At 40.7% G+C, this 18152-nt stretch overlaps 2 protein-coding genes across 3 annotated transcripts in view; one reads left to right on the top strand and one right to left on the bottom strand.

The window, feature by feature from the left end:
- Positions 1–1261: 1261 nt before the first annotated feature.
- grxcr1a (glutaredoxin and cysteine rich domain containing 1 a) lies at positions 1262–4636 on the bottom strand. The gene is made up of 4 exons (XM_068591545.1): positions 4238–4636; positions 2509–2748; positions 2346–2411; positions 1262–1441 (listed from the first exon to the last, which is right to left on the bottom strand). Exons 1-4 carry the CDS (start codon positions 4634–4636, stop codon positions 1262–1264), a joined length of 885 nt encoding a protein of 294 aa, XP_068447646.1.
- A 7936-nt stretch (positions 4637–12572) lies between these two features.
- The window catches only part of atp8a1 (ATPase phospholipid transporting 8A1), a 97887-nt gene continuing 92307 nt past the window's right edge, over positions 12573–18152 (top strand). Inside the window, exon 1 of one of the 2 annotated variants that reach the window (XM_068592539.1) lies at positions 12573–12964. In XM_068592539.1, coding sequence (XP_068448640.1) covers positions 12916–12964 — 49 coding nt within the window. In that variant the 5' untranslated portion in view covers positions 12573–12915. The remainder of the gene's footprint in view (positions 12965–18152) is intronic. The other variant, XM_068592547.1, reaches the window with a different exon arrangement.

Genomic DNA, 18152 nt, shown 5'->3' with positions numbered 1-18152 from the left:
TTGCTTTTTTTAAAGGTGAAAAAAAAACTAGAGCACATGGAATTCTCTTTGGGTTGAATTATTCAAAGCAAACCTAAATCCCTTTGCAGCCGATACATTATTGAACCAATTAGTCGCATTGCATGCTGCTTCTGGATTAACCCATCTGTACTCTGAGCTGAGCAGACCCATTTCCCTCTGAACATCTTTGAAAACCTACTGCTGTTCTGAAGCTATTTCAAGAATCGTTTCAGACTCTAACCAAGTTTAATTTTGCTGAAGGATAACACAAATGTTCACAGGAGAGGTAAAAAAAATGGGGTTTCTTCTGAAAATGTTATTTTATGGGGAACATAAGTATGCTGACCTATACAGGACTGCAACCAAGGAGGACTTTCATTATCGATTAATCGCTTGGTCTATAAAATATCAGAAAAAAATAATCGCTAAATTCCTCACAATTACAAAGTGCCTCAAATGTGACAGTTGAGATATTCAGTTTACTTTCTCAAACGAGAGACAAAGAAAATCAGCAAATCCTAACAGATGAGAAGCTGGAACCCGGGTAGATTTCCTTGAAAAATTACTTTAACGATTAATTCATGAATAAAATGTATCACGTATGTAGCACCAGAAATATATGATGTAGTATTAAAAAGATTTGAATGTGTTTGTTTCCCTTGATTGATTTGTTTTTTAAATGGCCTTTTTCATTCTTTCCAATAAACAACTAAGTTGTCCATTTATTACACCGCCGACACATACAACCAATATTAAATGTTTAAAGTTTTAATTGAGGTTGGAATGATGTTTGGTGCTCCATCGTAAGTAAAGGTCAAGCTTCATGCCCTCTGCCGGCTCATTGAGCTCTTTTACTTTCCCTCTCTGGTCCGGTGTCTCCATCCTCCTAACTCTGTCTGATATGGGATTAGTAAGGAGAGCATTGTTAATGAAGGAGCCTCCTCACTTATTGAATAACAAGCTTAGTTTACCTCAGGTGAAACTAGTTCACGGCTCCTCGGTGGCCAGACGTGTTTACAGAAACCAATCAATGCAAATTTTGCAATAAGCCGATCAAAATAAACATATTCTTGTCTCGATTTACCAGACCAACAACACCACATTCACAAATTCACTGATTTCTTTTATTACAAATGTATTTTTTCTTTACTAACAATGGCCATGGAGGACAAGTCCTGCTGTGTTTCATTTCACTGCCTGTGTGTTGCAGTCCAGTGGAAGGCCCCCGCGTAAAGGATACTGGGTCAGGCACGTAGCATCCTCAGTGGCTGCAGCTCACGCAGGGCTGCAGGCCGTTCTCGTTGCAGGAAGTGCACTTGAGGGCTTTGAAGGAATCCGTGAAGCAGTTGCGAAACACGGACATCTTGCTGCCATGGCACATTGGGCACGGGATGAAGGCATAGCCCCCACAGGTCTGGCACGTCTGGGGCTGCTGTACTCTCTAGATGCAGAGATAGATATTCACACTCCAGATGAGATACACAACATGAAATACCAACATTCCTTGTGAAAAACAAGGCAGTTTTTTTCTTTGTAAAGGACACATTTCTTGGAGATACAACATATTAAATGAGCAAATGGCTCTAGGAGCTGCTATTTAAAAAAAATCTGCATCAGTCAACATTTGATTCATCTGTTTTAAAAGGATCAATCTTCTTATCTAACTATCGGCAGGAAATTCCCAAATCGTGTGACCTCTTATCACAACTTCCTTTCCCAAAACTCTGCAGATGTAAACACACAATAAAGACACGTTGCAGCCCAGTTCTGGTCTGATTAGTGTATGCGTGACCTTTCAGAGCTGCATGTTTTTTTAATAGCCCGCAGTGACTGCAATGCTTGACTTAAATGTCATAACACTGCTTTGTATTCGCTCATGAAGATTCTTGTTGGGTCCAAATTACAACGGCAGCTGGAGAAAAGGCCACTTCCTGTGTGACGGAGGCGGCTGCAGCTCAGTGAGAAACAGCAATACTTTTCAGAATCTCGGTTTGTTCCACCGAGCGATGAGCTTTACACGTTGGTGTGTTTGGACAAATGTGTTGGAGGCAGAATCAATAACACGCCCTCCATTATTGATGGCCGCTTATTGATGTGCATCTTTTACATCGCAGTTTGCTCATGTTTTTTTAAATGACTCGCCTGGTGAGGGGAAAGGACTGCTCCTGTTGGCACAGTGTTCATCTCAGTGACATTTGGGCAAACACTTCATGAAGTGACCATATGCCTTAACAAACAGGGCAAACACGGGAGCGGTTAAACACTTCGTGTCAAATCACGCGGTCGACTTAACCTGATGAACGGGGAAACCATTGCTTTTTTATCGCCATATTGTGAAAACCCACCTCTATTCTTGTCAGAAGATCTTGAAGCTCTCCTGATTCATTCATGCCTAGTATTTTCTCAGCACCCTGAAAAACGTAATTGAATATTAAATGAGCTCAGTGTGTGAATAAACAAGACATGGACGTCAGATGTCTTTGGACTGGAGCAGGAATCAGAGCTGACCCCAAGGTAGTGTCCGTCAACGAACACAACCGGTAGCGAGGGAGGTTCTTCCACTCGTTTGCACCGCTCCTCCAACTCCTTCCCGTACTCGCTGTCCAGGGCGATGTTCTTCTCCACAAACTTCACCCTGTGGTTCTGGAAGATCTTCCGGACCAGCTCGCAGCGCTCAAACGTCGTCCTCACCACACGGAAACTCGTAGTGTAGATCACTATTCGCCCAAACTCAAGAGATAACTCCATCTAAGAGGAAGTGGAAGTAGTAATGCCGTTACAAGGGTCTCACATTGACCATGCAGAGATACAAGCATGTCTCCCAGCTGAGAAGAAGAAATATCTCACATTGCAGTGTGTACTTGAGATATCGGCCTCATTTTATATGAATATACTTCCATTCACTTTTCTAATTCTGAACTGATTTGTAAAAACTTTTTTGTTGTTCTCATGTCGAAAATAACAAACTCCAGTTCTGAAACTCTTTGTATGATCCTATGCAGGCTTTTCTTAAAGGGAACTCTTCAAAGTTGACTAAGCAAACGTCAGAATGAATCAAAATAACACTAAACTAAAATGTGAAGCACAAATATACACATTTTCATTGAAAGATTAAATGAATGAAGGGTATTAAAACATGTAAATGTGTTGTTTTGAACGAAGCCCTGTTACAGTTTCAGCAACTGTTGGGATCTTGAAATGCTTCAAATTATAGAATTTAAACACATTAACATGATGCATTAATATGATGTACAGTATGTCAAGGTGAAGCCAGGATTTCACCAAAGGAGATCTCAATCAGAGCTAATCCCCTCCTGGCCTTGTCTTTGGAGGTTATCGTTTATAATCCCTTCATACAAGGTGGCTCATTAGAAAGTGTTTCAACCATTTTACGAGTTATGTATTATTCACATCACTTCCAAGCATAGCACAGATTTGTGTTTGTGTGTGCTCATCCTCGCCTCCAGACAGCCTTTGGTGACTATTTATTTCAACAGTTTGGAAATCAATGTATCGTAAAAATGCTTGAAAATTATATTGTGCGTCAAAATCTACATGTTGTGTGTTTAATGACTGCTATTGCATGCTAAAGTAAAGATATTGTTGCAAAGTCTGCATATAAATAACACACAATGCTCATTACATTATTTAAATAAATGGAGCTTTGTTCATTCTGATGGGACAAAAAAATCCATCAAAAACAATCAAGGAATTCATAGCATGCTTTCAAACACTAGTGGCGATAATGTAATGTGTGCATAATCTTTTTTCACGTTAATAAAACGTGCAAAAACACCAGAATGTTCCTTGAGGATAAAATCAATGACAAGAATGTAAATGAGGAGCTTTAACGAGTGACGCTGTTCACCAAATACCACTCAGCGGAGAAAGGGCCTCTTCGATGTGACCCTCGACTTCATCTTTGCATCAGCACACGAGCCAAAGGGTAACCTCAGAATACAAAAACACGTCTTCCTGCAGGGATACTAGAAAGTGCCTGGAATTCATTAACCTGATTAGTTTCTCTTGAAACACTTAACCAAATGCATCATTAATGTTTAATTTGTCGGTGACCTTGTCTTCTATTGTCAGCTTTTATCCCAGTCTTACACCTCCGAGTAGCTCCTTCCTGTAACTAGACTTGAGGGCGGAGACGACACTGATGGGAACCGGTGGTGTTACATTTTAGATTGGATCAAACAATAAGGTACAACTAGGCCCCGTCCGATGTACTTACACTGTTGGAATTGGGAAGGTTTTCAAACAGCGTCTGACCTGCGCTGACTTTGTGCTTGACCCCTCTCACGGTCCCATTTTTACTCATTATGTTGACCCTCTTGGTGGTGAACATCCAGTCCTTGGTGGCCCCCGCGTACCTGAGCAGGTCATCCGGCTCGCACTCGCTGTCGTCCAGCTCAGAGCCCAGGTATCCATACAGGTGTCCTTCCCCACTCGTAGAGGGGGTGCTGGCCCGTTCTGCATCAGAGCTGCTGGTGCAGTCTGAATCCAGGGAGTCTGAAGGCCCCTCATCTTTGAAGATCTCCTTCAGCACCCGGCCGCTGTTCCCCGAAGCCACGCGGAACCTCACCCGCTTCTGTGGCTTCTCCTGCCCAGCCGTCAGCATCGTCCCCTCCATTGCAAACCCTCTGCCACATTACATGGTCCACGACACCGCTGAGTAGCTCCTCTCTTCTCATTCAGAGGTATGACACACCGGTTTGTCCCTCATGGATTACTACCACGTTTAATCCTCGCTATTCGAACAGGTCTGAAAACGAATGAGAGCCCGTAAGCTGCCTTACAGTCAGTCTCACACTGCCAGTAAATAATACATGCATCTCTGCCATGGCAACCTAGCAAGCTTATCGCAAGTAAAATGATAGTTGTCCTTTAATTATTCATTACAGTTTACACAGTTTTCACCAAAGCTTTGACAGAAGACTTTTAATGGCCTGACGTTGTGTGCTTTAATCAAACAAACTCAAACAAACTCTCGGGATCAGATGACACTGAGAGGCAACAACTGCTTCTGCTTCAGTTACATGGTTCACTACAGTTATACTGCTTCTCCTACACGATAGTCATTCATTTAAAACATAGATATTGCCTTAAGAGACAAAATTATACTATGCTAACAAGCTAAACTAGCATGTTAGTGTGTTAAATCTAGATGCTAAACACACTAGTAGCATGTTAGCTAACCACTTTAGCTTCACTTCACTTGCTATTTTGAGTGTGTGTTTGAAGTGTGTTCACACTGACAGGAATAGTACAATGCAATGTACTATTAGTACCCAGATGGTGTGCTATGAGTACCCAGATGGTGTACTATGAGTACCCAGATGGTGTACTATGAGTACTCAGATGGTGTGCTATGAGTACCCAGATGGTGTACTATGAGTACCCAGATGGTGTACTATGAGTACTCAGATGGTGTGCTATGAGTACCCAGATGGTGTACTATGAGTATCCAGATGGTGTACTATGAGTACACAGATGGTGTACTCATGACCATCATGAAGTTGAGTGTGGATGCATGAAGAGAGCTGCATAAAACTATTAGCATTCATAATTTCCACAACAGCACAACAGCTGTGTTCGATTTCAGACAACACTACTATCCTGTCTAAATGCATGCACTATGCAAGTAAGTACATAGCACAGTGTACATGGGCGCGTACTAACGGAAGAATCTCAATTGAAAAACTGCAGTGGTTGTAGTGTTTATAAAATATATTCTGTTTTTATTCTTTTATAAATTCATGACAAAGAAATCAAATCAAATAGTTTAATAGTTTGCATCTTTAGATTAAACCTAAATGTGATTACTCATATAACGTAGGTTAATGGATTTTGGTATTTGTCCAAATACTACACTGGAGACTCCTGTTAATGTAGTAACATAGTAGAGTCATTTTTCATTGTGACATCCTCACTTTCTTTATTGTTCTTTTGCAATACAATGTAATGTGATCAAGAGAAGTCTCATTTACTGTGACACATGAATGCATGACTTAAGTGGATATTCCTTCACTGCTTTCTTCCTTACACCCAAAATGGGAGTGCAGGTGTTCACTAAGCGTCCTCACGGAGAAGAACATTCAATATGTCACAGTGACACAATGCAGCAGCGTGTCCATAGATACGCCTCGGCCAGGTTTTTTTGTGTCACAGGTGATGAAGCAGCTCCCTGGAGATGCGAGGCGTCAGCTTATAGCGGTGACACCAGCACTCTGTTTGAGTGCTGCAGTTTGGCCCCTAAAGTAAGAGCCACACCACACACACACACGCACACGCACACACACACCTGTTTGTGTCACTCACATCGTGCTGATCATTAAAGAAAATCCATCTGGGAAAGTGTAATGTTTCAATATGGCCTGTAAAGGTGTGTTGTATATAATTGCTGCTGCTAGCCAAATGCTAGAAGCCATTAGGTTGTCTAGACTTTAAAATTACTGCCTGAGTAGCTGAGGGTGGCTTGATAACTTTGTTTCTAAATCTCTTCTTGATTTTATTTAGCTGTTGTTTCTCCTATTCAATTTAATGGCAGAGTCTTTAACGTCAGTGTTAAACAGCCCGGAAAACCTGAATTTCTCAATCTTCTCACTGATGGGAGTCTTTCATGAACACACACGATTCTGTGGTTATTTCATATAATATTTCACTGTGCTCGAAACAAGAAATGTTTCTGTTTGTATTCAATGTTACTCGAAAGTATTGTGTGTGTTTATCCTTGAGGTCAGAACGTGTTGAGTGATCTTACTTCTTCAGAAAATATTTAGAAAGCCAAACATTTTGAACATTTTAAAGCCTGGCCTTCATGTGTTCTTGATCGCGTTCCTGCATTGCTGGTGTATTTCTGTTTTCCTTGGTGCCTGTAGATAAGTGGATTAGTGTGAAACCATTGGAAGGAATGTGTAATGTATGTATGTGCATCCTTGTGGAGGATCCACTCAAACACACACACACACACACACACACACACACACACACACACACACACACACACACATACAAACACACACCATCCTGGTGAAACCGATTTTTAGAGTTATTAAATATAAGGATGTAATATTTCAAATGTTTACCATGATTGTTGCTTACTTAATAAAACATCTGAACCTGGAAACACCCAATTAAATGAATACTACATGATATGTCATTAAAGGACATAACATAACATGGCTTTGTATTATATTATGTTGTATTATATCAGATAGACCTGGTGCTGGGTTGTGAGTTTGGCAGTATTTGTCAGTATCTGAATACAGCCGCTCATATGACTCTGCCTGTCAGTGGAACATACAGTTCTTATAATTGGAATAAATCAGTCATGGTCTTAACAAATCATTTTCATTTTAATTAGTTTTTCTTTCCATATCATCAACAAAGCTGTTTCTCAATCATCCTTCCCTCATACAGTTTCAGTTAAAACCTCTTCAGCTGTTGTATTCCAGAATAAGACTTTCAGAGTAGATGAATTAGGACTTTCAGTGGAAAACAAGTTCACTGTCTTGTTGAGACCTCCTGTAAAGGCAGGACGGGACATGCTTATTAAGACTTCAGTGAAACACACCCACGCCATGTTGAGTCAAGCAGCCATTTTATCTCATTTTAGCACATTTAGACAAGCGACCACAGAGATGGTGATATTCTCTTCAACCTGAAGAGCTTATCTTTCAGCCCTCCTCATCAGTAGCACGAATGTAGCCTCACCAGCCACCTCAACTGCTATTAAAAAAGCAATTTGAAAAGATGAATACTTTAACGCTCTTTAATTTCACTGCTGTCCGCTGGCTCGGCTGTGACGGAGGGGAAGAAGTCAAGCGGTGCAGAGTAATATATGGTTTTAATTTTGTGCAGATTGAATAAACAGATGTATTCATAGATTGCCATCATGATTTGTACGTTAACTTCAAAATTTGACTGATCTGCAGTATATTTTTGAGTTGGTGTAATAAAGCAGAATCAGAGAGATCTCCACATCGAGGGAAAATGCTCTTTAATGCAACTCTTGCCTCTTATGGACCGTGAAATGTGTTTCTGTGTAGGTTTGACAAGATCTGCACACGTTAATCAAATATTGTGAACAGGGATTAGGGGAAATGACTCTCTAGGGACTCGTCGTTTGTGATTGGTTGACCATCAAACCACCTCACCGTCCCTGACTGAGGATCAGCGTCCACAAGGGGGCAGAGTGCAATTCAATCACAGCAAAATGTCAAGCTGCTCAATCGTTCCCTGAAGAGCTGAAGGCGAGCAATGAAGGATGCAGCTGCAAGCCTGACGGCTGCATCCGCTTGATCAGTGTGAAGAGAAGGAGCAATGATTTATGATAAAATCAATAACACGATTCTTTACCCCAAGTGAGAAGGAGCAGGATTAATAAAATCCTGAAGAGATTGAGATACCATTTTCAGGGTAAGGATTTAGAGACTGAACTTCAAAGTGTTTGCAGCCACGAACACGTTTGTGTGGGGTTTTTTTTGTTGAGAATATTAAAGACATTTTTTAGTCCAGAAGCATTCAAAAAAAAGGAGAAATGGTCTCATACTGCTGTCTCAATGCTGTGAGGATCATAAAAAAAGTCAAATGAATGGGCCCATAAAAAACAATGAATGCATGAATCAAGCTGTTTTAGTGATGTTTTTTTCTTTTAAACCAAAAAGCATCAAGGTTACATTCAGGAGTGGTTTAACAATAGCAGTTTCCAGTGTGGGATGAATATCAGTAAGGGAAATAGCCCGTACTTAATCCTCTGTAGTCAACTGGATACCCTTTTAAAAGCATCTGGGATAGGATCCAGTAAGCTGGTGCAGGATTTAAGCTGCATTACTTCTTTCCTTAGTAGTTCCTCTCTCAACAGCAGCAAAGTGGCTCAAAGTATTTTCCTGCAGAGGCAGGGGCTTACAAACATCATCATTTATTATTCAGCCAGACTTTTCTCTGAAGGACACTGCAAACTCTCTATAGTTTGATGTAGACAAGGTGACCGTGAGGATTTTAACGGCCAGTGGATGCCAGTGTTTGCGGCTCAGAAGCGGTACAAGGATCATGCTCGTTAACGTGTTTTCGAGCTGTTTTGATTGATTGAAGGGACGAGCCCGACTCTCCTTCACTGAGTCCTTTTGAACATGACGTTAGAAGCCGTTGTAGACTTACTCCCTGTTTCTGACTCGTTGCTGCCAAATTACTGATTTATTGCAATGTATACATTTGCATGACTGTCAGTAATAGTTGAGATATTTCACCCCCCAAAAAGTAATCAAGTAGCAGTATCAAAAAGTAAATCAAGGAAATAGCATTAATATTGATACATGCTGAGGCTGAGTTAAAGAATTGAACTGATGGTGGCGGGTAATGGTAATTACTTACTGACTTATACATGTATCTGTACTGCTGGGACTGATCTCACTCAGTTATTCCTCTTATCAATAGCTATTGTGAGCTGTGCACATCAATGAAAGTAAAAGGACTTCATTGAAAACGCACGTCAATGTTTTTTCTGCTGCATCTGTTATTTGGATTTCAATCCCAGCCTGCCAGCATGTATATTTACTCTGCGATAGCTTATCAAAAAACAAAGGTGATCAATGGTATCAATGAAATCTCTGATAAAGGTTTTAAAAACAATCTAAATAAACCGATAAAAAAAACACTGTATGTAATTGACACAGATTTCGACAGTGGTGGAAATTGTCACGGCTGGTTGAATGAGTCATTGTTTGGACTGGATCTGCTGTAAAACACAAAAACAGCACACACACACACACTCACACACACACACACACACACACACACACACACACACACACACACACACACACACATAATCGAAGAGGCAGGCTTCTTGTCACTGTTGCTTAGCAACCGTGGGAGCTGTACCAGCCAAATCCCCGTGGTGGCAAACTGATGTTGAATTCGGTGGAGTGGGAGAAAGAAAGGAAATCTTTGTGAGAGATGTGTCCCTAGCAGGCACAGGAGGAGGCGTAGATGTTCAGGTGTTCATTTCTTATTTTTGGATGTGGTGAATCCTGAGTTCCTGTGTAACACAATCTCTCTGTGTTTGGGATTTGGCTCCATTCTGGCTGCACAGAACAGGACTGAACGTTGAATGTTGACCCAAAATTATGTGCATAACCTAAATCGTATGATATTGAATCTTATTGTTCAAAGAGATGTGAACTCTGATGTGCTTTCCAGCATCTATACACTGCTCATACACAAAGCATAATCTCATTTCCCTCTAATCCCCACAACAGTATAAATGCATTTTTAATTTCACAGGCAATATGGATCAACATTGTCGCCTGAATCACTCTCAACAAAGTTTCATATCACGTGAAAATAGACCAGAAATTTGGCAGCAATAACACACAAAAAAAAACACATATGCAGGACACTGAGCATTATAAACATACATCTGGTGCAACACACTCACATGAGACAACTGGTGTGTCTGTAACACTGCAGTTCTCTCAGGAAACTGCAGTGGTGCTGCTGCTGCACAAATGCCGTCTCCGGTGTGATTTGCATTTCAACTGCAGTGACAATGAGAACACACTTTGATTACTGTACAGCCAGGCAGACGCAGCAGAGACGGCGTGGTTGCTGCTTTGTTCTTTGCATTTGCGTTTGTATTGTTTTATTTATGCGTCCTAATTTTGGTAACTGTGGGTCGGTGTTGGAACAGATCTGTGACAGGAGAGGAACACGCTCATGAGGGGTTTAAAGGAAGCTGTAAAATGCCCCCCCTGGATTAGATCTTATCCTGAGCATGTCTCTGCACAATAATCACGTAATAGTGACGGATACTACTGTTTGCTTACAACTGCTTTATTCCATTGTTGAGTCAGTAGCTGTCCAGGGTTTTTTTATTGATGCGTTTATGGGTTTAGTTTTCCCTGTTTATGGGAAGGAAGAATCTTTAATGTTTCATGAGAGAAATTGCTGTGCAATGTTTTAGTTTTTTTGCCTATTCAACAAATGATGTTGGAGTCATCCAGAGGAAACTGAACGGCATATTTAAAAAAGAAGCACCGTGTTCAATGTGAGGTTACTGGAAGTAAACATGTTTGTTGTTCGACTAGGAACAAAAGTCAGGTGATTATCAAATGTATTGATTGCTGCTGGTTGGTGGGTGTTCAGTCCAATATAGTTGATGAAACATGTCTCCTCCATACTCCTGGCATACAGAGGAAGTATGACTCTAAATATAAATGTTCTCGCCTTACTAGTTACTCTTAAATTATGAAGTTAAACAAGGTGCCTCTCCATCATCCTTTACGTGTATCTGCTTGAAGCCTTACAACATGTCTTACAACCATTCTGGTGTGTTGTGACAGGTCTACTTATCTTTAAAATATATAAAAAATGAAATACATGAATATAAGAAAGTGTAATGCACTCTAATGCTCTGACTATAGTAGATAGAGTAGTTGAGAAAGACAGAAAATTAATACCCTTTCAACATGTCTGATGGGTTGTGTGTGTGTGCGTTTGTGTGTGCATTTGTGTGTGTGTGTGTGCGTTTGTGTGTGCACATACTGCATGTCCATTGCATTACACCACAGACAGTATATTTTCAGATATTAGACTGTTCTTTGAGAAATAATTCTGCAGTCTGGTTTGTGGTGAAACAGCACAAAGGGCCTTCCTTGTTAAAAGATATAAACAAAGAAAGAAAGTAAAGGTTTTACACCAACAAATAGGAATTCCTCTCTTTGTCATGTGGACACTGTCTTTTCTGCTTTTCAAAATATTAGTGACGGAATTCATGAATTATCAATATTAATATTGTGTGTATACTTTTGTTTCTCTATGAAGTGTATATTAAATTGAATACAACAATAATTGGTGTGTAATACATACACCTATAACAATAAATCAACAACAGCAACATAGAAAAAGTAATCAGTAGTTTTATTGATTAACATAAGGTACGAGACAACATTTAGAAAATGTATACTGTACATATTCAGCATAATGGTAACACCACAACGTATTTAAAGAGCATGATTTTTTATATAAATGAATCTAAATGTAATTTAGCAACATACTTTCAGGATTCAAGGTGTTTAAATGTGTTATGGAATAAATATAATAATAAACTACATATACACATACGTAGTATACAATATTGTTTGTTAGTTTGTTAACGGTGTGTGTGTATCAGCATTTGCTGGCATTGCAATTACTATTAATACGTTAATAAATAGATTTGAAACTAAAACAAGACATTTCAGTGATAAGCCAACTCCCACCCAGTGTACTATTGTTATGTCTTCAAGCTGTGAACAACGTCTACTGCAGAGGGGGTAGGCGTCCACACCAACGGACAATTTATGGGCCAATTTTAAATACGTATCCGTGTCATAATCATTTTTCATCCAGCCAATTACAATCCGGCACTTTGTCTTTTTTCATATCCTCGTAAAAATACATTGTTCGTGACATATATTTCCTAGCCGCTGTGAATCGAGAGTTATAATGTTCACGCACCCCCCTCCCACTGCGGGTGAATGTGGTACGGTCCATAATGTGAAACGGCACCGTCCCCCTCACGTCAGTTTATGGTAAATCCATGTCCACTCCTGCTTTACCGAAGACGTCTATCGGCTTTATAATCCGACGAGTAAACTGGGATGCTGGGGGATCCGTGAAGCCGGGGGCTCCTGGGCATGGTTCTGTCACCACCAGGCAATGAATGTTGTAACTCGTCTGTATTTTTCATTAAGAATAAATACGCAGCAGGACGAGAGAGGTTCTTCTGTTGAATTTTAGCCGGGTCTTCCTTTTTTCTTCTCCTTCTTCTTTGACGGTTGAGAAAAAGCAGCGGCAGCAGTCACAGGGAGCAGAACTAACAAGCCGCGGCCGCTTGACAGGTGCCGTGGCCCGGCTCTGTGTGGTGAGATGCCGCCCGTCCAGAGAACGATGTCTGATCTTCGTACCCGGTCGGAGGGTATGTAAAGAAAATCTTTACTTCGTTTTGCGTGTTGCAGACATGTTTGGAAAGCAGGTCCCGGGTCTATATCATTGTTACCGAAGGCAGGCCGACCGGTGTTACGGTTCACGTTAGCTCTCTGGGAGTGCAGGACAGTAACTTGCTAGCTGAAGCCAGGATTAAGAGTGCCCCAACAGGGGTCAAGGAAACCCCGGGGGCCGTGGGAGTTTTCTGAAGAAGTCTACAGAAATAGCTTCAAGAATACAACTTTTCAATAAAGAGAGTCTGCGGTCATCTCTATATCTGCAGATAAAACACGGGGGTTCCCAGACAAACACTTTATATGTTACGTTAGTCTGAGTGAAGCTTCTTAAAGTGAAACTAATATATCTTATATCTAACCTGACTTGACCCAGCAAACCTGGCACCCATCCAGACTGACCCCCCCCACCCCCCTCCCTTGTCCAGCACAAAAGTAACATCATCTTCGGCTAGAGTACTGCAGTTGATGCTTAGTGCCAGCCAAGTCTTGCAGTACAATAACAAGTTTTCCAGCAAATGGCATGTACAGTAGCGTGGATCTAATAATACAGCCATTGTAATTCAGCTGGGACCTTCACACCCTCACTGCATCAGTAGCTTTCCACTGCATCTCAGTTGTGTTTGCCAGGGACAGAGGATACGGATGCATACGCATTACAAAAGTATTTTTTTGCTCATTAGGGGATTTGTTTGTGTTTAAGTGCCAAAGGCAGTTTAGTATATTTGGGAGTTAAGGTCTCTTTGTTTATCCAGGAGATTACCTATTTGGCTGGGCACACACAGGCCTATTGCTGGCTGCAGTTCCACCGTCCTGTGGGATTCCTTCCATCACTTATTCGTGGCTCATCCTGACCTCTCTGGACCGGGGTCTGAAGTCATCTGCATGTGTCAATAACATATTGTATTGTTATTATTTATGCTACTTACTGCAGTTTGTTTTTCTCCAAGAGGCACTTTGCATTGATTTGATTAGATTTGTAATTGTAGACACAGGCTAATATCTCAATCTGAGTTATTGCTGTTGAGTACAGTTTTTTGGCTGATAAAGCAAGCTATCTGACCTCTTAAAGTTAATTAAAAATTAACTTTTGCTCATTAGTATTTCTATACTTCCTTGTAAGTTGATCCATTACTCAAAATGTACGAGATAAGGGTACATTTGCATACCTAATACGTGCTTCACATTAAGGCGGTTTATTCCATTTCTATGACAATGCAGTGTGCAATCTCATTTACCTCACTTTGTGACTCTGTGTGGGTCATCCTGCCAAATGTGATCCTGGAAAAACCTGCTGTAGCAGGAACTACGACAGCCACCTTTAGTACTTTGCCAAGTGTGTTCCTCAGTCTGTCTATGGGAAGATTTTGTCGCAATAGCACCACAACTGTGCAAGACGGAGTCTCAAAACTTTACAGGTGGGTGGGGTCCGAGTTAGGGTGCCAGAAGTAGGGGGGCAGTAAATGTAAAAGGGGCCATTAGTAGTCCTGTGTTCATGTTTACCTTTGTTCAGCTTTGTTGTCCCTAGTTTTAGCCTTATGTTGACTTATTTGCTTATACTTTGAGGGTATCAAAATACTGGAGTCGAATTCCTTGTATGCGTTCACACTTAATTGGCCATTATAGTCTGATTCAGACTTTTTTGGCATCATAGCTGGTGTGATGTCATCGCAAGATGGTCTGTCTCTATTTGAGTATGTGTTCATACAAGCAGTATTTATGAACTATGTTCTTTTACACATTATAAGTATGTATATACTGCATGTGGAAAATGAACAGGTCATCAAATTGGCGCAGTATAATCCATATAGGTAGAAATATTGGCCTTAATGACCATTGTTGCTCATCAGAATTCTAAAGATTTCAAAACTGAGAACCTTTACAATACACAAATGGATCTACTCGAAAGATTGTTCCCACAAATAAATGTGTTATTTCCGTTTCAAACCGAAAATTGTGCCAATAAATGAATATTGCTCATACCATATCCATATTCATAAATGGTTGGCCTTGATATCACCATTTCTATTTCTTCCAATCATTCAAAATACAATATTTTGTACTGTACTCATGTATTTTACTCATGTAGGACATAACTAATTACGTAGTAGTAAGATTGTCTTTCTGATTTTTGACTGCAAGACACAGTTTTAAATGATCAGTAATAATAAACTGACTACAAAGATTCAGTGGTTTTACCAAATGCAAGGATAAAAATTATCTTCAAAAAAGCAATTTCTCATCGTGTGCATCACAACATAAACATATAGTGTTATGCCACCGAAGGCCACATGCATCATACTGGAAGAAATCTAAATAATTAAATGCTCGTATAGATTCTCTAGAAAACTGTTGACCAATGTTGCTCCTGCAGTCACATGAGCAAAAACAGATTAATTATGCAGCAGCTATCACCGCCAACTACCACACACACTACCTTTTTTCGGTTACAAAGAGCAAACGATTTAGCTGTTTTTCTCTTGACTCCCCATGGCACTAAACCTACACAATCACCCCCCTGCTTCAGTGTAAACAGTATCATGTTCCTTTTTCAAGCATGTTTCTGACCGTAGGATTTGATCACCTCCTGTACCCTGCCAGGCTGACGACCTATTGTTCTGCTCCAACACCAACGTTTCCAGCTCTCGTGGCTCCATACATAGTGTATTTTGCTCAATCACGCGTCTGTTCCGCAACATTTCTTTCGGCGGCTTTTTATGGGAGCCTAAGCACACTCCCCACCCTTCAGTTTTATTTTTTAATCACCAGACTGCATCAGGCAGACTTCCATCGAGAAAGGGCAGCCCTTGCCAGGCTTACCACCTAATCCATCAGCGGCCTGTCCGTCAGCTCTCCGTGCCGCACACTCCCCAGTCTTGCCCACCACGTGCCGCTTCTCTCCTTGTCACTCTTCTCTGCTGTGGATCACTGCCATCCTGTGCCTGGATGTGTTGCCAAAATAATCTTATCTAGGACACTTGAGGTACAGGTGACGTCAGCAGCTATCCACATATTTAATGTTTCATCCTGCCTTGACAGACAGGCACCTTTTAGACGTTACCAATACAAATTTCTATGAGAAGGCGCTTAAGACCTGCTTCCACTAAAGCCACGCAAGTTAAGGCAAATGGCAAGAAGCATCCTGTTTGCCGTCTTAGCTTGCATGCCTATCTGCAGACAGACAAAATCCACTCTCACAAATAACATGGCGATTGGCAGGTAAGGCTTTTTCGCATCAGCTGATCCACATGATAGAAGGTGCTCCTCAGCATCTGGTTTCCCAAATACTAGTTTGTAAAGACACAGAAAGTCTGCCTCATCTTTAAGCATTATATCTACCTTTCTGTCATTCTCAGGATTCTTTTTCATGTGTAAGGGAAGCAGGATGTTCCTCCGTAGCATTTCAATAACACCAGCTAAGCCTCGGTCAGTCTGAATAGTGGGAACAGCATGGGGAGGGAGACTGGAGGGGGATAGACTGCTCCCTTCTGAAGGGATTGGGAGCTACCCATGTGCCTGGCGGATCACTGGCTGATAATAATGTGGCACAAAAACCCAACACGCCACTAAATCCCCTGTCTGGGGCCACTGGTGTGTCATATCAAGTCCCCTCAGTCCTCTCCACTCTGTCGATGTGTCGACATGGGACATCTCCTCTGCTCTAGTTTGCACTTAATGTCCTGTCTCCGTCACTAACCTGCAGCAAGTCTAATATGTCTTTCTTTAGATATACTTTCCCCATGTCAATGACTCTCCTCTATCTGCAAAGCAAGTGGACGTGGCAGGTGAGGAGGGAGGGAGATGTGAAAATGCTCTCCACGGAGACGGATGTAGAGACGCAGAACCTTCTCTAATATTTGCACACGTACGTCTTTATATTGACCCAAGACATATGAGCTGATGAGTGAGATCTTTACAGACAGTGTCATGAGGATTGTCAGTTAAGTAATTGCATTGTTCTATCTCGGGGTGAATCTACCAAACATCCTTATTTTTTAATAAATCTGTTGAATATATGTAAATTAATAATTGTGGAGCTATATGGTGGCCTTGGAGGTTGGAGTACAGACATAAACGCAAACATCCTTGTTTGCTAGTGACTTTTGTTGCATGCCATTCCCCGTCTCTATCTTTTATTTTATTTTTTATATATATATAAACATTTTTTTGCTCGATTAAACCAATGTTTTAAATTGGGACGAAATTGTTGCAGAATAATTTTCTGTTGCTGAATTAATCAACCTATTGTTTCTGGTCTTACAAAATGTATTGCTGTACTTATGGACGGATACATTATCTTCCTTGTGTCTGCAGTGAGCCTCAGAAATAATAAAATATTTGGACTCTTGGGTTCTTTTGCTATAAATAATAGAACGATTTTGGCTTTGTGCAATAACATCTCTTAAGATAGTCTTCTCATTACATCTTAAAAATGTGAATATCCTTGCCGTTATCAGGCTACAAAATTGAAATAAACTCAGAGAATTATATGAGTATCTATATTCCTGCTTTTACAAACAAGAAAAAACAATCTCAGACCATTTAGTCACATTTACAGTACTGACATATCTTGCTTTTTTATATGAATAATTTGGCTATTTTGAAGTAGTCTACAAAAATATTGAGAATGTAAAAAAAGTAACTTGAGACTTGAGTTCAGCTCTAAACTCAATTAATGGAATGTCTTCATGTCCTGAATGGTTCAAGAGTCCTTGACCCATCAATTTTCTGAAATTTATGAGAGCCTCTCACTGCAGATTAGCAGGAGATCCTCACTAATGTTTCGAAGATGTAATCTTATTTATGAGACACTGAAAAACTGCCTTCCAAACATATATACGTAGGGAGGTATGAACAGCCGTACAATGCAGCTAGCCTCCACTATCAGGAGTTAGTTAATATGATCCTGTCACAGCGGGATGACAAGGTCAGATGGAGACGTGTCGGGAAGCACTCCACAGGGAAGCAACACCATCAATGGCGGGGGAGAAAAAACTCTTGCTGCCCTTGACCCCAAGATCTCAAGCTTGTTATGGCCTCGTTCCAGTCTCAACTTTATGTCCAACTGGGCCACAGTGCTGCTTCTACTAAAAAACACACACATTAAAGACTTCCTGTGTTGAGTTTACTATCTGTAGATAATACTTGGAGTTTCTCATTCTCAGT

The sequence above is a fragment of the Clinocottus analis genome, unplaced genomic scaffold (genome assembly GCF_023055335.1).
Source record: "Clinocottus analis isolate CAN_PGR_092001 unplaced genomic scaffold, fCliAna1.0.p SCAF_10, whole genome shotgun sequence".
Taxonomy (NCBI): domain Eukaryota; kingdom Metazoa; phylum Chordata; class Actinopteri; order Perciformes; family Cottidae; genus Clinocottus; species Clinocottus analis.
The sequence above is the reverse complement of the archived record's forward strand: the minus strand, read 5'-3'. Positions and strand labels throughout refer to the sequence as shown.